This window comes from Schistocerca cancellata, chromosome 2, assembly GCF_023864275.1.
Source record: "Schistocerca cancellata isolate TAMUIC-IGC-003103 chromosome 2, iqSchCanc2.1, whole genome shotgun sequence".
Lineage (NCBI taxonomy): Eukaryota > Metazoa > Arthropoda > Insecta > Orthoptera > Acrididae > Schistocerca > Schistocerca cancellata.
Window position 1 is genome coordinate 678958771 of NC_064627.1, and position 25735 is coordinate 678984505.

General features: G+C 38.7%; 1 protein-coding gene across 1 annotated transcript in view; it reads right to left on the reverse strand.

Annotated features, from left to right (window-relative positions):
- Positions 1-24202, reverse strand: part of LOC126157479 (arrestin domain-containing protein 3-like) — an 84822-nt gene extending 60620 nt beyond the window's left edge. Inside the window, exon 1 of the mRNA XM_049916377.1 lies at positions 23931-24202. Coding sequence (XP_049772334.1) covers positions 23931-24042 — 112 coding nt within the window. The 5' untranslated portion in view covers positions 24043-24202. The remainder of the gene's footprint in view (positions 1-23930) is intronic.
- Positions 24203-25735: the final 1533 nt, after the last annotated feature.

Genomic DNA, 25735 nt, shown 5'->3' on the forward strand with positions numbered 1-25735 from the left:
CTGAGAAGAGTACAAGAACCTGATCTCTGTGGAGACACATCCAAATAAGAAGAGACAAACTCATAGTGCACATTTTGAAACACAATAATATCATTGAAACAATAGCAGGAGCTACTGATGGAAAGAATCACAAAGACAACCAATGACGTCATTATATGCACCAAATAATGAAGTACAGCAGATGTACTACATATGCGGAAATGAAGAGGAAGGCAGACAAAAGTGAGGAATGGCATACTCAGGGTTGAATACAAAAAGAGAAACAGTCTTCCAAATTCCTGGGATTACATATTAACAACAACCTAAATTGGTCCATAAAAAAAAAAAAAAAAAACAGTGAGTATCATGATCATGAGACAAGATATGAACAAGACTTTCACAATTATATAAAAAGGCTCAGCATTGTACAGAAAGGAATATGTTGTCCAAGCATTAAAAGAGCTAAAATTTTATTTTTGCATAGCTCTTTCCTTTCTTCACAGGAATTTTCTGACTATGTGTAATAACTAGTGTTTAATTTTAAGCATTACTATAAGAACTAGTTATGCATCACTGGTATATCAATTGTTGACAGAATGCTTCTTATATGAATTAGAGTGCAAGTCTCATAATTTGTTCATGTGATGACTATTACTGCTATAATCCACGTTATTATTTGAATACTTGGACTTAACTTTTCATGTATATGTTTACATATGATTTAAACTGTAAGCCTTATGACCGTATACATATCGCTATATGGTTATTGCTGCAGTAATCTGACACATTCTACACCCTATCATTACTGTAAGCCTTATAATTTGTTCATGTGATAATTTTACTGCTATAATCCGTGTTGTTGCTTGAATACTTGGACCTTACTTTTCACGTATGTGTTCACATATGATTTAAACGGTAAGCATCATGACCATTTACATATGGTTATTACTAAAATAATCTGAAATGTTCTAGATTCTAGCAATACCCTCATGTCAAGGATCTATAGAACTCAAATATAAATAAATAAAAATAAATAAACACGCAAACAGCAGCACAGAAACAATAGTTTATTAAGTCAATACAATTTTTTGTCTATTTTTGCATGTAATCGCCACCAACTTTCATACACTTATCCCTTCTTCTCAGAAGCCTTCTTATCCCCTCTGTGAATTCTGTACCTTGATCATTGACCTGGATTTGTGCTTTTTTCTTCACCTTTTCACTGCAGCTGAACCTGATGCCACACAAACCTTCTTTCATCAGAGCAAACATGAAAAATATCTGAAGGGGCAATGTCAGGGCTGTAGGGAGAATGAAGTAACACCTCCCAACCCACTTTGCCATTAATTTAGTGTCAGTTGTGTTATATGGGGCTGAGAGTTACCTTGAAGAAGAAGCAGCACTTCTTCCATCCACCACTCTGGACATTTCCTCTTTAGCATGTGTTATACTTTTTTCTCAGTCATGTCTAAGTAGTATAGGCTGTTGACAGCAGATTACTCCCTCAAAAAATCACGGACAAAATAATGTTCCGTTTTGTATTTATTGTGGAGAGGTGATTTAGCATGTTTCCATTGTGGTCTATGATGCCTTGACTCCATCTCAAAATAATCTATCCAGGTTTCACCATATGTTAAAATCCTTTCAAAGAATGCATCACTTTTACTACTGAAAACTTTTTTGAGCTTAGTGTTAATGCAAAATCTCTGCTTATTGTGACAAGTAGTAAGCTCTCTGGGGTCCCACATTGCACACGTCATACAGTTGTTCAGTTCGTCTTGAATGATGGAATGAGTTGTAACAACACTTACTCAACTTTTTGGCAGTTTGTTTAACTATAAGTTGTCAGTCTTCTTGGATAAGAGGATGTTAAGAGGTTTGCAACACTGGAGCCAATACTGCTAATGAATGCCCAGCAGTGTGTTAATTGATTATGCTTTATTGCTCACTTTTAAACTTTTTCATCCACATGCAAAAACTTAAAAGGTTCATGTACTTACATCAGCATTGTTTGTTCATCTGAGAGAATATTTATGATGTAAATAGTCTTCACAGATGATGATGTGCAAATCCCACAACGTCATCCGGCGGCACACCCGTGAAGACTATTTACAACATATCCGCTGGGAAAGCCTGAAGAGTCACAATATTTATGATGTTTCTACAATTTCCAAAAGTAGCTATTGGACAACAGAAAACTGTTCTTTGAACGATTTGTGATGAAGCACAAACAGAACAGTGTGATGTGGGAGAATGGACAAGAAAGGAGTGATGTGATTGATAACAAAGTTGTAGAGGTTAAGTTTTTAAATGAACAGAAAGACTTAATGGGCACTGATCTGGAAGATGATAGTGGTTATAAAGCAGACATGAATGTAGCTTTGAATGATGGGGGTGAAAGTCATACTGTAGATGAGATGACAAAAGAGTCATCTACAATGAGTAGTGATGTGAGCAAAATGGACAAAAACAGTACTGAAGTGGGTGAAATCGTTAAGGCTAAGGAGGAAGAAGTTAGTAGCGAAAGTCAGCAGAGATGAAAGTTTATGGCAGGTGGAAAATTGGAAGTGATGTTAGGGCAAATTATGAGTAGTTTGAGTATGAAAGAAGACAATAGGAGGGTGGAAAATAAAACTGATAGGATTAAAACTGACATGGAGGAACTGAAGAAAGAAATTAAAAAGGAAATTAAGGTAGTCACATCTAATCTTTTAGAAGGTTGAGGAGGCAGTGAAAGACTGTGATGAAAAGATAAAGAAAGAAAGTAGTACAGAATACTAATGAGAAGTTAACATTAATGAGTAGTAAATGTGTAGAAGAGAGAAAGAAACTTTGTGATGACTATAGTAGGAGGGTGGAGGCTTCCTAGAAACAGTGTAAAGATGAAGTCAAACCAGACAGGAAATTTTGTGCTGAAACTAGGGTTAAACTTGAGAACCAAATCGATCAGATTAAAAAAGATTTAGAAATAGAGGTAGAAACCAAGTTTGCAGTAATGGTAGAGGAAAAACTGGTAAAAGTAAATAAAAATGTAGAGTAAAAACTGGCTGAAATGGAGAAAAAGGTGGAATAGGTACAAAATCTAAAGGATAGAATGTGTAGTGTGCCAAACAGTCCTTCATTTGTTAGTTGTAAGAAATTTAAAAATATTATGAGAAGGAAAGTTGCTACTTGCCATATAGCGGGATACTGAGTTGTAGACAGGCACAACAAATAGACTCTCACAATTAAAGCTTTTGGCCATTGGCCTTCATCAACAACAGACAATAGGCAATGTCTATTGTTGATGAAGGCCAATGGCTGAAAGCTTTAATTGTGAGAGTCTTTTTGTTGTGCCTATCTGCGACTCAAGCATCTCCGCTTTATGGTGAGTAACAACTTCCCTTCTCATAATATTGTTACACTCCAGCCTGCATTTTCTGTTGTAAGAACTTTAATAATTTTGAACCATATGGGGAAGTACAGTCACTGGATTTCATTAGGGAATTTAATGATTTGACTGAAACATGGAATGACAAAGAGAAAATGCCTTTTGTGAGAGGTTTTTCGAAAGGGGATGCTTATGGATGGGCAGCTCAGGTAGCTGATAGTTGTACTTTGTGGCATAGCTTTAGAAAGCAATTTTAGATGAATATTGGTCCAAAGAGAAGCAGCAGATAATTTTGAGTGAATTTTGGGGAGGAGAGAGATTTGACTCAAGGACGGGTACTGTGAAAGGTTTCTGTCGGTTTTGGATAAGCCAACTGAAATATTAGGGCAAAGAGCTAGGTAGTGAGTCAATAATTAGAAACTAAGTTGCCTCATAAAGTTAGAGAATTGCTTGTACCTTCCCCTAGGGATAATATTAGCGATTTTTTGAATTATGTTGATAAAGTGGAGAGGGTGAAGCCCACACTGGAAGATCATAGGAGGAATTTTGATGATAATAATCAATCAGGGAGAGAGTTTCAGGTAAATGGGATGAACAGAATTCTAGTAGAAATTCAAGGAATGACTGAGTGGAGGCGAGCCAGAGCAAGTAGGGAGTTCCACATTCTGTGCTGGATTCAATTGTGTGGCGGAAATGCTTATCCCAGCCATATATCTCATTTTTCCTGAGGCAGTCAAACTCTTCTCCTATTCTATCTGTACTTTATAAGTGAATCAGAAACATTCTATCTTTGACGTTCATGTGATTTTGCACAGCAGGATACTTTAGTATAGGAATATTCTAGAAAAGGTTCCTCCAGTGTTATCTATATATACTATGTTGTGTTAGTGATAAGTAATTGAATCATAAGAGGATGGAAGAAAAGGAAAAAAAAAGTAATGAAAGTAAATTGGCATCATGGTTAAAGAATTTCTGTCAAGCAAAGAGGGAAGGTAAACAGAAAATGAAAGGTGTCAGCATATGTGGAGGAGAAGGTGCCAATTATCTGAAAACTATAATTGACATCTGATGCAATCAGATCATGTGTTAAAATTAGTATACTTTGGTGCAGCAGCAAAGGCATTAGGCCCATGCAGTAAAAACCCTCTTGAATACTAGGTCTTAATATTAATTGTGGTATAATAGAAGTGTTTGTAGTCAACACAATCAGCATATGGAGATAACTATCTACCTGTAGAATTGTGTCATGGTACAGCTGCTTCTATTATTAAGGAAATAAACCTTTATACATAGTTGTCTGGAGTAATGTGTGTGGAAAGAATAAGAAAGATTTGTATGTACATCACTTTTCAGGCTAGAATCTCAAGCAATTTGATGGAATACAGTGAAATAATAGTTTTTCTAAGAGATAATTTTGTCTGATCAGAAATGAGGGTTAATTTTGCCTTAGCATAAGGATCTGTTACTGTGGAGTATTTTTCAGTAGAATTAATTTTGCATCAGGCAGGTGTTTATTTATTAGATAATAAAGCAATAATAAAATAACGAATAATGTTAGGATCTTAATGGTTAGGGAGCCAGTCTCTGGAGTAGGGATACTTTTTGAGAATGAACTCCACTAGCTAATGAGGTAAAAAATGTAAGTAAAGTAATGGAGCTGACGGACATGATTGAGTCATGAAAAAGTTAACTGTATACAAATGTGTGTGGTATAACTATACTGATGATCTATTTTTGAACTAGGCAACATTGGGTACAGTGTATATAGTGCAATTCATGACACTACAGCTGGGAATGAGAGATTAACAGAAACAGCAATATTTTAGTGAGATACAAGTCATGTAATGCTGCATTATCGGATCTATAGGTTATCTAAAAACTTCTGTTTGTGTTCTGAGGAATTACGAGTATAAAGTGGGAATACTGGAATGAAGAAAAGTAATTTTGCTGATTAACTGATATCTGCGGTGCAAGAGTAATGTGAATATTCTGACAGGTCAACTATTTGGTAACATTTTGTGAGAATTTAATTTTCAGGCTGAATGAGATAGTATTCAGAAATGAGTGGAGAAGCAGGGCAATGATTTGGTACAACTTCCATCTGCTTAATTTCAATGTGAGTAGTCATTAAGTTACGTGATGGCAACTTTATTCTTTTTTCATAATGTAATGATTAGTAAATCTATGCTACTGCACATCTTGAATTTTTGCTAGAACTAATGTACATATTTTGGACATTAAGGTGATATGAGTTCATAAATGGTGTGAATTTCAAACCAGGACTTGGCATTTTAGTGATTTTGGAAATGGAAAAGATACACAAATCTTTCAAATCTAATCAGTTTGAGACAGAGTTATGAACTAGAGTAATGTTTTGTAGCATAATATGCACTTGATTTTACATTTTTACTAGTCCCTATATTTTTGCTATAGTCAATTTTAGGACTAATTATTGTGATGTTTTGAAAACTGTGTAATGTATTTATTAATGACTATTATTTACCATTAGTGTGAAACATGTTTTTCATTATACTTATTTTGAAGTAAAAGTGAGTGTTCTAAAGTAGTGTATTTTGTCTAATTTTTTTTCATGTACTGTGGGGGAGGAGAACCACTTCCAAGGGAACTGACAGCAGTGCATTTCCTTACTAAATGCCACTTGGACCTGTTGAAGGTGTGGACAACTTGGTGAGAAAATGTGTTAAAGCTCATTAAAAGAGTGAAAGTGCTTGTGCAAAATACTAAGCATTGAAAAAGTGAAATTTTCTGTCTGAAAATGAACGGCAAGGCAGTGCAATTTAACTTTTTGCAACCCATGATCATTTATTCTTAGCAGCAAGACAGGACTTGCATGAAGTGATATGTGCCTTAGAATGTAATCTTTGTTTATCCATAAAAGGACATAACTTATGATGAAGATGCCTATTTTTATTAAAAATATAATTTGTGGATATTTTGTACCATTGTACAATACACTATATGTAAATATTTTGTATGGGGATTTTCATATGACCAGTTCATATATGTAGAAATCTGAAAAACTTACATATTGTAGTTTTTGATAAGGAGATTTTTTATGGAATATTCTTTTGTGTGTAGAATGTTAAACCCACTTTCTGGGGTCACTTGTGATCATTGAATTGCCCAGTTAGCTATTTGTAATATCTACACTGTCTCATCAAAAGTATCAAGACAACCCCAAAACCACATGTTTTTCATATTAGGCGCATTGTGCTGCCACCTACCACCAGGTATTCCATATCAGTGACCTCAGTACTCATTAGATATCATAAGACAGCAGAATAGGGCACTCCATGGAACTCATGGACTTCGAACGTGGTCATGTGATTGGGTGTCACTTGTGTTATACAACTGTATGTGAGATTTTCACACTCCTAAACATCCCTAGGTCTTTGATGTAATAGTGAAGTGGAAACATGAAGGGTCACATACAGCACAAAAGCATACAGGCTGACCTTGTCTGTTGACTGACATAGACTGTCGACAACTGAAGAGGGTCATAATTTGTAATAGACAGACATATATCCAGAACATCACACAGGAATTCCAAACTGCATCAGGATCCATTGCAAGTACTGTGACAGTTAGGTGGGAGGTGAGAAAATTTGGATCTCATGGTCGAGCAGCTCGTTTGGTGTACAGAGCATAAACAATGGATGATTGAACAGTGGAAAAACATTGTGTGGAATGACAAATCATAGTACACAATGTGGCGATCTGATGGCAGGGTGTGGGTATGGCGAATGCCCAGTGATCGTCATCTGCCAGCATGGGTAGTGCCAACAGTATAATTTGGAGGCAGTGGTGTTATGGTTTGCTTGTGTTTTTAATGGAAGGGGTTTACAGCCCTTGTTGTTTTGTTTGGCACTATCACAGCACAGGCCTACGTTGATGTTTTAGCACCTTCTTGCTTCCCACTGTTGAAGAGCAATTCGGGGATGGCAATTGCATCTTTCACATGATCGAGCACCTGTCTATAATGCACGGCCTGTGGAGGACTGGTTACGCAACAATAACATCCCTGTAGTGGACTGGCCTGCACAGAGTCCTGACCTGAATCCTACACAGAACACCTCTGGGATGTTTTGGAACGCCGACTTTGTGGCAGGCCTCACCGACTGACATTGATACCTCTCCTCAGCACAGCTCTCCATGAAGAATGGACTGCCATTCCCCAAGAAACCCCAGCACCTGATTGAACATATGCCTGTGAGAGTGGAAGCTGTGAGCGAGGCTAAGGGTGGACCAGCACCATATTGAATTCCAGCCTTAACAATAGAGGGTCCCATGAAATTGTAAGTCATTTTCAGCCAGGTCTCCGGATACTTTTGATCACAAATAGTGTGTCAGGTCAGTCCAATGAGGAGGTAAAATGTGATGAAGCAAGCTGGGATCTCTTTACGTCCTCTCTTGTTTCGCCATCTGCCTCAAATTCATTTTATTTTCATTTTTGCCTAATTACCATTAACATGCATCAGTATAATCTGCATTTCCATAAAAGAGAAAGGCTGGCCCTTAGTCTTAAGGTATGCAGCACCAGGTCTAATTTTTTGCTTAATTTTGTGTATGTAATTATTTTCCTAATTTATTTTTACAATTCCTAGTTAAGATCTTTTGCTACAGACCATTATACAGTGAAATCAGTAATGTTTTTGTGACTTAGATTCTATTGTTGATTTATAAACAAATATAAATTCTGTACTAATTATAAACATTTGGAAGAAGAACTACCAGGATTCTTAAAGCATTTATTTGGCTCTATTCGAAAACATATTAGCAAAGCCAGCCTTTAACTGATTCCAAAATAATTACCAGGTTTGTCAAAAGTATTGTTTGTATAACTATATCTGTTAATTTCATTATTTAAACAAATAATTTGGCCTAACCTTTGTGGTAGAAGGAACTGTTAAAAAGAAGGAATTTTTCAATGTATTCAGCTAATTGAGTGACTCATGCTTTAATTGTAATTTCTGTAACTTAAACATCAATCAACGTATAGTTTCAGTGCTTATTATTGTGAGGATATATAAATGACCGATTTTGGGTCCCGAGTCAGTCTATGGCCAATTTTCAGATGAGAGACATGTATTGGTTAGCATAACAACAATGCAGCAACTTAAAAGTGGAATAAGTGTAACACAAATAGGCCATGTGTTTGAACAATTAACGAAAATGTCTGTTTATTTTATTTGAAAAATAATGTCACATGTATCATTTTATTCTGCAAGAACTGAACTGTGTGGTTAGGTTTCTACTGCTCATAGATGTTCAACAGCAAACTATTGTAGCAGTATGCTGATGTTGCCTGCAACATTTACCAATAGTGAATCAGTATAACAATGCAGTATGTCGACACCGAGGGCTATCAATGAAGAAATAAAGCAGGCGAACGTCACAAGTTGAACATGTCACTGTAACTAAGACCTCGGACATTTCAGGAAGTCCAAAGAAGAAAGGAAGGTGATAACACAGTTATGAATAAATGACTGAAGAAGTACAAACTTACAGCTGATGAGCCTATATAGATGCAAGACATACTATGAACAAGTTTTTAAAGAAGATCAATCCAAATTTCAAGATATATGCTTCTTTGTTGGCAACAAACATGACATAGAAACTCAGGAGAAAACGACAGCAGAGGTACCATAGGGAGTTAAACAATTAAAAAATAGCAAAGCTCCAAGAACTCTTTGTATAAAGTTGTTGAAGGCCAGGCCAAACATATTATTTGAACATCTCATGAAGCTGTCTAATCTCTTAGTGGAGAGGAAATCCCTGTCAAGTTTAAAGAAGGGTACATTACAAATATATTTAAAAAGGAAAGAAAAGATTATTGCTCGAATTGAGGCATCATAGTTCTCTCTTCCATATTATGATCCTCAAAACTATAATTTAGAGAGAAACTGAGTGGCACCCAAGCAGACAGATCATGTATTGATAATATCTGCAGAATTAGACAGATGACTGACAAGAGTATGAACAATAACTTGGAAACACACATGGTTTTTATACAGTGTCATAAGTCCTATGACCACTGAATTTTATCAAAAATCAGATCACTTTTACCAGGGAAATGTTAAGAAGATTTACAGAGCAATTTTCACAGTGGAGTATGAAACAAATTCACAAAACTGAATACTTTGTTATTGGAGTTATAAGGAGGGATCTTGTTGTGGGTAATGATCTATAGTAAATTGTAGTCAGTCATATAAATATTTATGGACAATCACTTTGGACAACAGTAGAAGCAGTGAGGAAATAAAGCACAGAATAGCAACTACAGTTCACTATTTGGAATAAAAATACATCAAAAAATTTGAGAAAGCATATATACAAAACTATACTTGAAAGTATTACTCTGTATGGTGATCAACTGTGGAAAGTCTCCAAGCTCAATGAGAATTTTATCTGGTTGACAATTATGTTATACTTTTACATTTTAGATTTTACTCCTAAGATATTTCTGTTTGACAAGAGCACTTTTGCCCAGACATTTTAAACTATGGTGTGATTATATGTATTTCATGTAGCTTTTTATTCTCATTGTAGACACAACTGAAAACAAACATTGAACTCGATATGGACATCTTAGAAGAATGGCTGACGGAAGACGGTGATAATAAACCTGTAAAACTGTGATGTCTTTCTGTTTCAACAAACTTCTATAAAACTACTAGATGAATTTCATGGGGTTTTTGCAAGTAACTTGAGTACAGCTTGGAACACCTTGGGAAAAAAAGATATCATGATTTAAAGTTTTACTAAATCTGTCTGTCTGTTTGAGCATACTAATCTCAAAAACCACTAGATGAATTTTCATGAAGTTTTTCAGGTAACTTGACTACATCTTGGAATACCGTACAGGATTTGCTTCATCAAAACTGGATTGTATAGAAAAAAGACATCATGATTTAAAGTTTCATGTAAAACTGTTGTATCCTGTCTGTTTCTCTGTTTGAACATGCTAATCTCCAAAAATACTAGACAAATTTTCATGGGATTTTCTCAGGTAACTTAAGCACAGCTTGAGGCACCATCTAGGCTTCATTTCATAAAAATCTGATCATGGAAAATAAGATATCATGATTTACAGTTTTATCAAAAACCATAGTTTCTGTTTGTTTGAACACACTAGTTTCTTTCATTGGGTTTTTACAGGTAACTTGAGCATAGCCTGAGGCACCATAAAGGATCACACCAAAATAGATATCATAACTGAAAGTTTTATCCATGCTAGTATCATTAATGTGAAAGTAACTCTGTCTGTTACATTTTCACGAGCAACCCACTGAACTGATTTCGACAAAATTTGGTATGGAGATAACATGAACAATGAGGAAGAAGACGGACTACTTTAAAAGTTTGTAGTACAAGATACTTGTTGACTTGAAGGATATTAAGCAAATTAGGGAAAATATTTACTCTTTGGAAAAGCTATTTTACTCTTTAACTTTGGTCTTTATCATATTTTGTGAAAATACTTTTATTGGTTAATATGTTCTATGTGATATAATTCAAAGTAATAAATACAATGCTTGTACAATTTCCAATGTGTTTAACCCATACTCCCATATTAATTGTTGCATAATGTACATGTTGTATAATGTAAAGCTACTTCTACAGCACGATGCCTCACGCACACTGCTGCCATGCCCTTCTGTATGCACTACTTGACAGCGATGCTGTGCACACCGACTGACATACGTACGGACAGCTTGGAAATGAGGAGAGTGTGGTGCATATCACAAGCTATACCAATCTGAACAGGCAGACATGTGAGGGCATCTGATGCTATTGCATGTACAGTAGCTTACTTACTCACCATTACTCATCATAAGATAATTAATGACATCCGAGTGCAGTCACAGGTAACAGCTAGCATGAAATATGGTACTGGAGACAGGAGACCTCTGTGACACAGAGAAAGAAGAAGATCTTAGCTACTGGAATTGGCTGATGGAACAGGGTGTGTGATGCAGAACAAAGCCAAGGAAGAAGAGGACTGGAAAGAGGAAAGGAGATGGAAATTTGGATGCGAAAGATGCCACTTGGTATAGGAAATGGGAAGAAAGAAAAACAAATGACTACCATTCTTTGCAAGGTTGCCAGACTAGCACAAAAGCTTAAATTCTCAGTGCTAGGAGTTGCAATCCATATATGTGTTTGTTTTGTTACTGAATGCCCCTTGTATGTTCATGTTTCCAAAATGTCTTCCTTTACTACTTTACTAAACTAAACTCTATACGACCGGGTCACGGAAGGGGAACCGGTGTTACCACTGCATTAAAAGCATGTTCTCAGCACATAATAATACCATTGTCAAATATTTTCAACTTCTCTTTTCGAACAGATATTTTTCTCGAAGTTCTCAAAACAAAAAAGTCTCACTACTCTTGAAAAATGGTTCTACCAACACAGTCTTCAGCTACTGACCTATACAGGGTTATTACAAATGATTGAAGCGATTTCACAGCTCTACAATAACTTTATTATTTGAGATATTTTCACAATGCTTTGCACACACATACAAAAACTCAAAAAGTTTTTTTAGGCATTCACAAATGTTCGATATGTGCCCCTTTAGTGATTCAGCAGACATCAAGCCGATAATCGAGTTCCTCACACACTCAGCGCAGCATGTCCCCATCAATGAGTTCGAAAGCATCGTTGATGTGAGCTCGCAGTTCTGGCACGTTTCTTGGTAGAGGAGGTTTAAACACTGAATCTTTCACATAACCCCACAGAAAGAAATCGCATGGGGTTAAGTCGGGAGAGCGTGGAGGCCATGATATGAATTGCTGATCATGATCTCCACCATGACTGATCCATCGGTTTTCCAATCTCCTGTTTAAGAAATGCCGAACATCATGATGGAAGTGCAGTGGAGCACCATCCTGTTGAAAGATGAAGTCGGCGCTGTCGGTCTCCAGTTGTGGCATGAGCCAATTTTCCAGCATGTCCAGATACACGTGTCCTGTAACGTTTTTTTTGCAGAAGAAAAAGGGGCCGTAAACTTTAAACCGTGAGATTGGACAAAACACGTTAACTTTTGGTGAATTGCAAATTTTCTGCACGAATGCGTGAGGATTCTCTACCGCCCAGATTCGCACATTGTGTCTGTTCATTTCACCACTGAGAAAAAATGTTGCTTCATCACTGAAAACAAGTTTCGCACTGAACGCATCCTCTTCCATGAGCTGTTGCAACAGTGCCGAAAATTCAAAGTGTTTGACTTTGTCATCGGGTGTCAGGGCTTGTAGCAATTGTAAACGGTAAGGCTTCTGCTTTAGCCTTTTCCGTAAGATTTTCCAAACCATCGGCTGTGGTACATTTAGCTCCCTGCTTGCTTTAATCGTCAACTTCCGCGGGCTACGCATGAAACTTGCCCGCACGCGTTCAACCGTTTCTTCGCTCACTGCAGGCCGACCCATTGATTTCCCCTTACAGAGGCATCCAGAAGCTTTAAACTGTGCATACCATCGCCGAATGAAGTTAGCAGTTGGTGGATCTTTGTTGAACTTCGTCCTGAAGTGTCGTTGCACTGTTATGACTGACTGATGTGAGTGCATTTCAAGCACGACATACGCTTTCTCGGCTCCTGTCACCATTTTGTCTCACTGCGCTCTCGAGCGCTCTGGCTGCAGAAACCTGAAGTGCGGCTTCAGCCAAACAAAACTTTATGAGTTTTTCTATGTATCTGTAGTGTGTCGTGACCATATGTCAATGAATGGAGCTACAGTGAATTTATGAAATCGCTTCAGTCGTTTGTAGTAGCCCTGTATCTCACTTAAATCTTTTTCAGAAGTGTTAAAAAAACATTTCTATGACAGACACATAAATTTTATAAATAAATATCCACCTCCTAAAGTATGGCTTCAGAAAGTCTATGTCCTCCAAACAGCAGGCTTTGAACCATGCTTTAAAATCTCCTGACTAACAACAAATCACTGGAAGGTTTTTTCTAGACCCTTCAGTTGTCTGTTGTCTTGGACCACAAAATCCTACTTGAAAATTAAAAGTAGTACAGGGCACATGAGGTGTAGCACACAGTTCCTTGTGTTCACACCTAAGAATCCACTGACAAAAGGCACCACTTCAATGCAAGTCAGAAGTTCTGAATGAGATCATAAATAGCGTTTCTTTCTCACGTGAGTTACCAATATATTTGGACTTTGTAAGGGTTCAATCTTGGGCCAATTACTCTTCCCAATTTACATGCATGACTTCCTTGAATATATTGTTGAGTGGTACTTAAGTAAATAAATTAGTGAAATCAAAGTGAAGTAGAAATTAGAATATAAATGAAAACTTGGTTTAGTTTAGAGAGGTACATACTGGCAAACAGTGGGCAGAACAGCAGAGCAGAAGAGACAATGACTGTGAAGTCAGCAAGTTCCACGTAAGAGGGCGCTGTCTATTCAGCCGTCAGGGCATCGCCCGACCGGCTCACGTGTTTCTCAGTTGTCACATGTGAGCAAAGGCCCTTGCCTATATTCCAAGAGCCAATGACCATCGTTAAGAAGATTCTTCGAGAAGCTTTTCAACGTGACAGAAGAGGAAATGACCGGATCACGTGTTTCTCAGTCGTCACATGTGATCAAAGGCCCTCGCCTACATTCCAAGAGCCAATGACAGACGTTAAGAAGATTCTTCAAGAAGCTTCTCAACGTCACAGAAAAGGCAATGACCGTGAAGTCGTTCACCTCCAGTAAACTGAAATGAATAAATACGCGAGACGCAGTGGGCCCGACAGACGAGAGACGAAGGAAGAAGAGAAGAGTAACAGTAGTTTTCAGTCAGTTTCGGTGCTGAAGACCGTCATGCAAGAAGAGACTACATCATGCACAGATGCACCAAGTCCGTCACTGTAATGGAACAGCAAGCAGCAGCCTCGGTGCCAGAAGACAGAAGTTAAAAGGTATCTGAAGTCTGATTTTTACGTACCCGGGTGACTCGTGAGGACAGGAAGGAGACAGCCTCACATCAGCAGTCACCTGTGAGCTGGGATGAAGATCTGACAGCCAAGGACTGGAAAGCGGGAGTCCATTGTTCGAGTCCAGGACACTGGCCTTCCCCCGCCATGCCGCTCCGCTGGCCGACGCACAACACGCGGCCGCTTAGAGAAGAGAAACACTGGGACGCCACATCCAAGGTATCACCATCCGATGCATGACTTCGCTCGCAATAATTAAATGGGCCACCTCGCGCTGTGCATCTCCAGTCAGCTGGGCGAGACGGCGACACCAGATACACACTGCCAAGCGTAATCAGATGCCGCCGCTGCCGCAGCAGAAGGCTACGCAAATGACACAGCTGCCGTTCTCCGAACCAGAACATCCAGTAAGATACAGTTGTACGAAACTTTCAATAAAAGTTATCTTATGTAAAAATGCTGTATTATTCTACCTCATACCCGAGCCGAGGAAGAACCCACCCTGCCCACATGTTGTTAAGAGAGAAAAATTAATTTATTTAGTATTTTCACCCTGACATAATGCTTTAGAATTAAATGCCCATTGCAGTGATGCTCATCCTGACAATTGACTAGCATCAAAAGAGAAAACCCAGTTACATTTAGTGACAGAAATGTTACATTTGGTGTCAGAGAAAAAACCCTTGGCTCAATATGAGGTGTGAATGACAGTCACTAAAGGTCCACAGTTAGTATCGTTTAATGTGTGAAAGGATAGAGGTGTACATAGCAGTCGTAATATTTTCTTTATTCAGAAGTGTATTCTCTCTCATAATTTTAAGAGTTTGTCAAAAATATTTAAACATCCTTTTCATTCAGTGTGGTAAGATTGTGTAACTAACAGTGCGTAAAATGATGACACAAAATCGTACAAAGTCAGAGTCAGCACCACAAGCGGTATATACTGATGAAGCTATTCAGATCTTAGTTAATCAGATAGAACAGCTTAAAAGTGATAATAATGCATTATTTAAACAGTTGAGTGAGGTTAGGCAAACCAGTTCAATGCCTCCCACCCTAGATTCCTCAGCAGCAGTCTTAGTAACTCCTTTTTCAGGTAAACCTGGCGACGACATAACAGCCTTTTTTGATGATTTAGTAGCAGCTGCAAAGTTAGGATCATGGTCAGATGAACAGCTCTTACAAATGACAAAGTTAAGATTGCTAGGAGAGGCTAAAGCACACGTATTATACCATGAAGAATTACGGAATGCTCCAACATTTGAGGAATTGAAGAAAGGATTGCTTAAATGTTTTCAAAAACAGAACAGCTGTAAATTTTATAGGGAAAAATTAAACACTATCACTCAGACGGAAAACGAGTTGTTAGAAAGCTTTGTAGATATGATTAGAAAAGTTAATATTAATACTCATCAGTTGACAACTAGTGATGAAGCAAATAAAGTTATTTTACAAGAGGCAGAAGATAGAGCTCTGGATACATTTTTACATGGTTTATCTCCTGAAACGTCCCGTCGTATCAGGGCAGAGTTTCCTAAAAAATTTAGCGGAAGCTGTACCTGTGGCGACGGTTTTCGAAGATATAGACATTACCACCAGATACAAGGAGAAGCGAAATGTATTTTCAGCAGGAGTACGATGTTTTAGGTGCGATCGACAGGGACGTATAGCAAAAAACTGCAGACAACCTAAATGCACTAATTGTCAAAGAATAGGTCACACATTCAAGGAATGCAGGTCTAAGAAAGTTTTTGGAAATAGAAATCAGTTAAACTCAAACGGGAATGTCGGAGCTGCCGCCAGGCGTTCCCAATAAAATTTCATGCCATTAAGGCGAATGTGAAGGCGGAATGCTGGTTATCTGCTACCATACAGGATAAAGAGGCAAGGGTACTGGTGGATACAGGCGCAAACGTATCAATAGTGAGTAATGAATGCATTGGAGAAAAGAAATATGACCCTCCAAGGTATAGACTGAGTGGGGTAGGAGGAGGTACAGTGAAGTCATTAGGATGTACATCATTGATTTTCTATATTCACGGTGTACAATTTCAAGAAGATGTAGAAGTGGTAACAAAGGTAACTGACGGGTACGACGTGATCCTAGGACTGGATTTCCTGAATAAACATCATGCTAAAATCGACCTCAGACATCAAACTGTAGAACTTAGCGGAATAGTGTTTCGGCTAGGTGACACCGCTGCAAAGGGCCTGCTGCTGCAAGATTTGCTCAACCGGAAGGCGAAATCAACTACACTGAGCGCAACGTCCTTGAAGGTTGATTCGCAGGATCAGATACCATCTGGCTCAGGAAAACTTTTCTGGATGACCGTTGACCCCAAGATTCCTACAGATACAGTGTGTCTAATAGAGCCATTAGAGGAAAATGAGGAATTAGATGTATCACATCGTTTTGTATGTAGAAGTGTTGTACGGGTTCAAGACGTTGAGGGAGAAAGATAAGTACCGGTACATATTGACAATTTCGGAGTGGAGGACAAAGAGTTGCATAAGGGAATATTAGTAGCTACAGTCAGTACTTTTGAAGAAGAAGGTTTCATTTGGTCAGATATTAATGATGGTCAGAAACCAGATGCCTATAAAACCGCATTACGCCAGAAAATTGAGCATTTGCAAGGAAAGGATAGAGACACGATAGAAGCAGTTTTAGTTGAGTTCCAAGATTGTAGAAGTGTTGTACGGGTTCAAGACGTTGAGGGAGAAAGATAAGTACCGGTACATATTGACAATTTCGGAGTGGAGGACAAAGAGTTGCATAAGGGAATATTAGTAGCTACAGTCAGTACTTTTGAAGAAGAAGGTTTCATTTGGTCAGATATTAATGATGGTCAGAAACCAGATGCCTATAAAACCGCATTACGCCAGAAAATTGAGCATTTGCAAGGAAAGGATAGAGACACGATAGAAGCAGTTTTAGTTGAGTTCCAAGATTGTAGAAGTGTTGTACGGGTTCAAGACGTTGAGGGAGAAAGATAAGTACCGGTACATATTGACAATTTCAGAGTGGAGGACAAAGAGTTGCATAAGGGAATATTAGTAGCTACAGTCAGTACTTTTGAAGAAGAAGGTTTCATTTGGTCAGATATTAATGATGGTCAGAAACCAGATGCCTATAAAACCGCATTACGCCAGAAAATTGAGCATTTGCAAGGAAAGGATAGAGACACGATAGAAGCAGTTTTAGTTGAGTTCCAAGATTTATTTAATGCAGAAGGTCCACTGCCAGCAACAGATATCACACAGCATAGGATCCCAGCCCCCCAGTTTATAGGAAGCCTTATAGAGTACCGCATCACTTACAGCCACTACTGGATGAATTTTTAGAACAGCATCTACAAGATGGAATTATAGAATATTCTGATTCGCCTTATAATTCAAATATTGTAATTATTCCAAATAACTCTCCCGACAGTGCGAAACGATATAGATTTTGTTGTGACTACAGACACCTTAACAAATAAACTATCTCAGATGTTTATCCTCTTCCAAACATTACAGATATCATTGACATTTTGGGTAACAATAAATAGTTTTCAACAATCGATCTACGTAGCGGATATCATCAATTGGGCGTTGCTCCTGAAGATAGGCATAAAACAGCATTTTCTACCCCTGGAGGCCACTGGCAACTTAAAAGAATGCCTTTCGGTTTGAAAAATGCATCAGCAACTTGTCAAAGACTACTCGATCGAGTATTGCGAGGACTCAAAACTCAGCAATGTTGTGTATATCTAGACGATATTTTTGTATTCTCCAAAGACATTAATGGACATGCTGTGCGTCTTCACAATGTTTTTCAGAGACTTAGAAAAGTTAAATTAACATTAAATATGGAAAAATGTACTTTTGCATTGACAGAGGTTACATACCTAGGGCATGTCATTAGTAAAAAAGGAATTAAAACAGATCCTCAATTAATTTCGGCAGTTAAGGACTTCCCAACACCACAACGCGTTAAGGAAGTACAAAGTTTCATTGGTCTCGCATTGTATTACCGAAAATATGTTCAAAATTTTGCTGAAGTTGCCCGACCCTTAACCCAATTATTGAAAAAGGGTGCAAAATTTCATTGGTCTGAAGATTGTGAATCAGCATTTTAAACCCTTAAAGATAAGTTAACACACAGTCTAGTATCAGCCTACCCAGATTATAATAAAGAATTAATTTTGTCCTGTGACGCAAGTGGTCATTCAGTAGGAGTTGTTTTGAGTCAGAATGTTAATGGCGCGGAACACCCCATAGCCTACGATTCGAGACAACTAACAACGGCAGAAAGAAATTATTCCACAACGGAGAAAGAATTGTTAAGTGTTATTTATGGCATCAAATACTTTAAATGCTACTTGTATGGTAGGAAATTCAAGGTTATTACAGACCACGCAGCTTTAAAATGGTTGCTTGGGTTAAAGGATCCATCTAGTCGTCTCACCCTATGTCTTTGCGAAATGGATTTCGAAGTTATCCATAAACCAGGCAAAAAACACACAAATGCAGATTGTCTAAGTCGGAAAATAGCACTTTTGGAAGCAACAGGGCAAGCTACTGAGGACTGGAGAAAGGCACAAGATGAGGATACAGAATGCAAAAAATACGCAACTCAAAAACAATTTTGCTTTGAAGATGGTGTATTATGCCGTAAAACAAAACTTGGACCGCGAATTGTTGTTCCCCAACACGTTAGACAAGAAATAATGGCAGAGGCCCATGATCATATCCTTCCAGGACACGGTGGACAGCGGAAACCGAAAGACGTGTAGCAGAGCGATTTTCGTGGCAAATCAGAAAGCAGGGTGTTGCGCAGTACGTCCGTAATTGCATTGCGTGCGCACAACAAGCTGACCTTTCTCGTTCAAAAATACCCTTACAGAGGCACCTCGAGGCTTCATGTCCATTTCAAATCTGTGGACTGGATCTCTACGGGCCATTTCATAAAACACCTGCTGGTAATAAGTATGTTCTTACAATTATAGATCACTTTTCACGGTATCTAGCTATGGTGAGTCTCCCAGATCAGCAAGCAAACACAGTTGCCCAAGCTTTAGTTAACAACTGGATACTTAAATTTGGCGTACCTGAAGCTATTATCACAGATCAGGGATCTAATTTTATGTCTGAATTAATGAAACAGCTCTGCCACTTACTAAAAATACGTAAATTACGCACAACTCCGTTACACCCTCAATGCAACGGGCGCACAGAAAGAATTCATCGGATAATTGGCAAGAAGCTTAGTTATTATATTAACGAACAACATTCTAATTGGGATACGTATTTACCAATAATCGTGTCAGTATACAACGCCAAAACACATGAAGCAACTGGCATGTCACCTTATGAAGTGGTCTATGGGAGAAAAATGCCGTCCCCTTTTGATGTAATCAGGCAGAAAAACGGAAAAGTCGGAGAAACAGTAAAAGATTTCGGTCGAGTGATGAAGGATATATGGAAAAAGGTTCAAAAATCTATTACAAAGGCTTTGGAACGACAGGAAAGATTAGGTAATGCCCAAGCTAATTGTCCAAATTAGAAAATCGGTCAGTGGGTGATGCTGTCAGCTCCATACATTGCGAAAGGAAAAACGACGAAATTTGTAACAAACTTCAGAGGTCCTTATCAAATTATTGAGATCACGTCACCAGTCAGTGTTAAACTGCAACTGCCCACCCGAACTACCACTGTGCATGCAAGTCGTTTAAAACCTTTTAAGGGCGCTCCAGATGTAATTCCTTCAACAATAGTGCCTGCTTTTCCGAAGGGTGGAGGAAGTTCCCGAAAAGGAAAAAGAGTGGCCACACCAGCACAACATACAGACATGGCACCATACAATCTTCGACCAAGGGTGCGAATGTCGTAGTTGAATCATAGTAGACTCTGGATAGTATACAAATGTAAATAATTAATAAATGATAATGGTTTATTTTTTAAGAAAAAAAGTGAACATAGAAACATGTAGATCTTGTAGTTAACAATATATTCCTTCTTTTCTTTGTTTTTGTTTTTACTAGGTTGGTAGGTCCATAACCATGTTTGCTTTTTTAAGAAAACCCCATACAAGCATTTCCTTCACAAAATCTATCCTAACTCAATGACTCCCTTGACAGTTCCCTTCTGAAGTCATTAGATACGTGCATAAACTCACAGCAAGGCAAAATTGATGCCAATGTTATGATGCAACATGTCTTAAAATTAAAAAGTGAACACAAAACTAAAATTATAATGCTAGGAACGGGTATATCTGGAACCTTTGTGTTGGAGTTTCTTCTTTGTACAGTTTTGTTTTATTTAAGACGAAAAAATAAGCCAAATCATAATATGACACTTCATCAAATCCCTGTTAACTGGATACCACACTCCTAGTTAGTGTACTTCAGTGGTTACTTTTGCGCATTAGTGTATTAATTTTGTTTATCGTACTTCAATCTTTATTAAACAGTCCTATGTTAAAGTAAACAATACTGTGGAATAGATATTCTTGCATTAATATAGGGTAGATTAAACAGGTGTTGCTATGTAACTTTCTAAGTGAATAATCTATTTTTGTTTATTCATTGTCATCAAGATTTGTTACACTTATTATAACAATTTATGTGTGAGCTATGTGATTCATGAGCGTACAATGCTTTAGTAAAGTGATAAAGTATTTTCAACATACTTAATGTGAAGCGTGTGTAATCTTCTAAGTCGAGAGTTTTCATTGCTTGTGTTAGTGCTTTTGCCGTGTGAAGAGTGGAGGAATGTTGAGTGGTAAATTCGAGGGCGAATTTCTCCGAAGGGTGGAGGAATGTTGAGTGGTACTTAAGTAAATAAATTAGTAAAATCAAAGTGAAGTAGAAATTAGTATATAAATGAAAAACTTGGTTTAGATTAGAGAGGTACATACTGGCAAACAGTGGGCAGAACAGCAGAGCAGAAGAGACAATGACCGTGAAGTCAGCAAGTTCCACATAAGAGGGCGCTGTCTATTCAGCCGTCAGGGCATCGCCCGACCGGCTCACGTGTTTCTCAGTTGTCGCATGTGAGCAAAGACCCTCGCCTACATTCCAAGAGTCAATGACCGTCGTTAAGAAGATTCTTCGAGAAGCTTTTCAACGTGACAGAAGAGGCAATGACCGGCTCATGTGTTTCTCAGTCGTCACATGTGATCAAAGGCCCTCGCCTACATTCCAAGAGCCAATGACCGATGTTAAGAAGATTCTTCAAGACGCTTCTCAACATGACAGTAGAGGCAATGACTGTGAAGTCGTTCACCTTCAGTAAACTGAAGTGAATAAATACGCGAGACGCAGTGGGCCCGACAGACGAGAGACGAAGAAGACGAAGGAAGAAGAGAAGAGTAGCAGTAGTTTTCAGTCAGTTTCGGTGCTGAAGACCGTCATGCAAGAAGAGACTACATCATGCACAGACGCACCAAGTCTGCCGCTGTAATGGAATAGCAAGCAGCAGCCTCGGCGCCAAAAGACATAAGTTAAAAGGTATTTGAAGTCTGATTTTTACGTACCCGGGTGACTCGTGAGGATGGGAAGGAGATGGCCTCACATCAGCAGTCACCTGTGAGCTGGGATGAAGATCTGACAGCCGAGGACTGGCAAGCGGGAGTCCATTGTTCGAGTCCAGGACACTGGCCTTCCCCCGCCATGCTGCTCCGCTGGCCGCCGCACAACACACGCGGTCGCTTAGAGAAGAGAAACACTGGGATGCCACATCCAAGGTATCACCATCCGATGCACGACTTCGCTCGCAATAATTAAACGGGCCACCTCGCGCTGTGCATCTCCAGTCAGCTGGGCGAGACGGCGACACCAGATACACACTGCCAAGCGTAATCAGATGCCGCCGCTGCCGCAGCAGAAGGTTACGCAAACGACTCAGCTGCCGTTCTCCGAACCAGAACATCCAGTAAGATACAGTTGTACGAAACTTTCAATAAAAGTTATCTTATGTAAAAATGCTGTTTTATTCTACCTCATACCCGAGCCAAGGAAGAACCCACCCTGCCCACATGTTGTTAAGAGTGAAAAATTAATTTATTTAGTATTTTCATCCTGACATAATGCTTTAGAATTAAATGCCCATTGCAGTGATGCTCATCCTGACAATTGACTAGCATCAAAAGAGAAAACCCAGTTACATTTAGTATCAGAACTGTTACAATATGCATTCCCAAAAATTTGCTGTATTTAATGATAATAGTAGAACATTACTTTTTGTATCTAGCATAGAGTGGTTGCAATTAACAGCACAAAACTCAGAGTAACAGAAAGCTCAGGGTTTTGAGTCAGGTGTCAGTGTTAATATACCACTATGTTTTGACATGTGTAATACTCATCATCTTATCTCTAATTGTTAAAATATTGTAGCTGCCCCAGTATTTATAGTATTGGTGTGCGCCTCCCACCTGGCTGTGGGTGGATACATCCTGTGTGGCCAATGGGTACAGAGGAAAGTGTGTATCCAATCGTGAGGGTGGTGAGTGGACTGTAGGCTGTGCTCAAACCTCTTCAGATCCATCTCTGTCAGTACAATATTACTGATATTTGCTCATTTCCATCGTCAGCCCCATACACCAACAGACCGTCAACATCCGGAATAAGCAAGGAATGTGTATATTGTATTCATTGTATTTCTAATTTCAGTTTGAATTGGATACGAAAAGAAAAACGCGGAAGGATGTTGCAAATAGCACCACAGCTGAAACAGAGGCTAAGGCAGATCTCTTTATTAATGCTGCTTCAACAGTGTTGTAGTTTCAGAAGATGTCTTGTAGAACGTATTAGATTTTTTACCGCACTGTTAGGTTTCAATGGTTTTAAACATTTCTTTGAAAACGTGTTTTAGGAAGCAAGAAGGCAACTCTGTGCTGTAAACCTATGTCATTCCACCCCTCCAAACCAGCGCGCCAATTAGACAACGTATACACGCCATGCACAAGCAACTCACACACACCTCACACTTCGTCTGCCGAGACCAGCGTGCGTGCTTGCATGTGTTGTCTAATTCGGATGAAGGCCTTTTCGGCCGAAGGCTTACTTGTTTGACAGTCTTTTTGTTGCGCCTATCTGCGACACATCTCCGCTACATGATGAATAGCAATCTATCCTTTTCATAATATTGTGACTACTCCACCCTGGATTTTCCATTGTTTCATTCCCTGTCATCGCCAGTTAACAATGAGTCATCTTTCAAGCCACCTCAGACAATGCAGACTGTTACACAACGATCATTACAGACACCAGTACCGTACTACGGAAATCATACCGGTGCTGTACGTCGGAACTGGATGGCAGAAGTAAAGCCATAAATGACGTGGCACGAACATCAACGAATTGTATAATTTCGGCGCTCAAAGTAAATCGTCTATTGTATCTCCAATCATTGATAACCTACAACAAATCTTTCATTAGCCTAGAGAATCACCGTCATCTGTCATTATTAGACACAGATGATAGCTCCGACTGCTCCTCAAAACCTTGTTTTCTGTGCGATTATGATTTTCTACTACCTACATCGGATTAGCTAACATATGATATAAAATGAACGTCACAGATAACCAAGTCCTTATTCTAAACGAATTTCATATCACAAAAAAAAAATACTGTTGTTACTTACCGCGAATTTTTTCCTCTTCGTCTGTTCTGACGACTACTCTTCCCGTTACGGTGTAGCCTCCGTAATACGTCGCAACAGGATTGTCGAGATATATTCGAATTTGTCGGACCATTCCCTGTAACTCACGGACAAAAGATTACGCAGAAAAAGGCCTTCTCAAAAAAGTCAAGAGCGTGTAGTACAGTAACTAGAGTTTCTTGAGGTCTCAGGTCGGACGCGTCTGAATGTACTCAACGAGCGTGCAACGTTGTGTCACGTGTCATAACGCGTCAAAACAATCTGCACTTTATATTTCCTGTGAGGTAGTATTCCCAACCACTGCTTCCACAATCGGGCAGTGGCAGTAGCCAACTAAAGCCAGCGCCATGTAAAACTCGATAGGTGACTATCATGATGATAAGCCAAATGCGTCACCTGACCGTATCACCCGCTATTTTCGTCATTGCTCAGTCCACCTTGCTCTTCTAACAGGCACAGCTGCTGCAGTCACCATCGTCCTAGCACAAGACATTCTGGAATAATAATACTAAGAGGAGATATACCTGTAAGAACCGTACTTACAGGAGTTTTATTTGTCATCTGATTGCATTTTACAATGATTTTCGACAAATCATGATAATAAAGATGCGCTACAAGGGTCGGTATTGGGGTCCATTCTACATTTGAATAATGTATATCATCTGATGCTGAGTATACACCGTCACAAAACACAATTCAGTTGCAGTTAACACGCTCAGTAGTAAGTCGGAAGAAATACTTCAGTAAACACTATCGGAGACACAAAGTAGTACGGTACTGTAAACTGGGTCAGTCATAAAAAGCTGATTATAAATAAATAAAACAATAGCACTAAATTTTGATAACATAAAACAAATAGTGAAGAGGACATAAAAATTCAGGTGTCATACACAGACGTGGCCAGTACAAAATTTCTGGGTGTCTGGCTTCAAGACAGCCTTAGATGGAATAAAAATATTGATAGTGTATTTATAAGATGTAGTAAAAAGGGATATTCAATGAGAGTACTAGAAAAACGTTGCCATAAGAACTCCGTAGGTCCAAGATGGCGCTGGGTTAAGAGCTTAGTATGTCCATAAATGTAGTTAATAATTCCGGAGAAAAGTGTCTTAAATACAGTGCAACGGAGTGTATTTCGTGTAAAACAATAACAAAAGTGGCGGAAGTAACAAACGCAAAACTGAAAATTATGTAAGTGAAAACTCGAGTGCTGCGACCACGTCATCTTACGACTTGGCTGCTCGCAAGAATGAGCGCCGACATTTGCTCCTGCGAAAACAGCGCGTAGAAAGGTGTCATGTACGTAAAATGTAAGGCATACCGTTATAGATGTGTTAATGGAAGCATCAAGCGGAAAATCTGGGCGTGCAGTAAATGTAACGACTACAGAATAAGTTTCAAACTTGGCAACAAAGACTGCGCAAATGAGGTCGTCAGTCTGCTACTAAATGAGATTACAGAACTTAAACATAAATACGACACAATGCTATAGCAAAAAACATAATGCGAACTTAAATTGCAAAATAAGTGTATAAAGCAAAGCAGCAGTGTATCCAGTGCATTTTGTAAAAGTAGTGCCGATACTGTAAAAGATGGACCGTGTATGAAATTGCCAAAACAGTGAACAGTGGAAACTGGAATTAATTGTAAACACTGAGATAAAAGGTTTCAATTTCGTTATGGTAAACTGGATCCATCAGTGAGGGGAGATCGGAAACAAGCAATGGACTGGAAATGAAGCGAGTGTTACGTCTAAATTACCGCCAATTCGGATCCCTTGCGGTAAA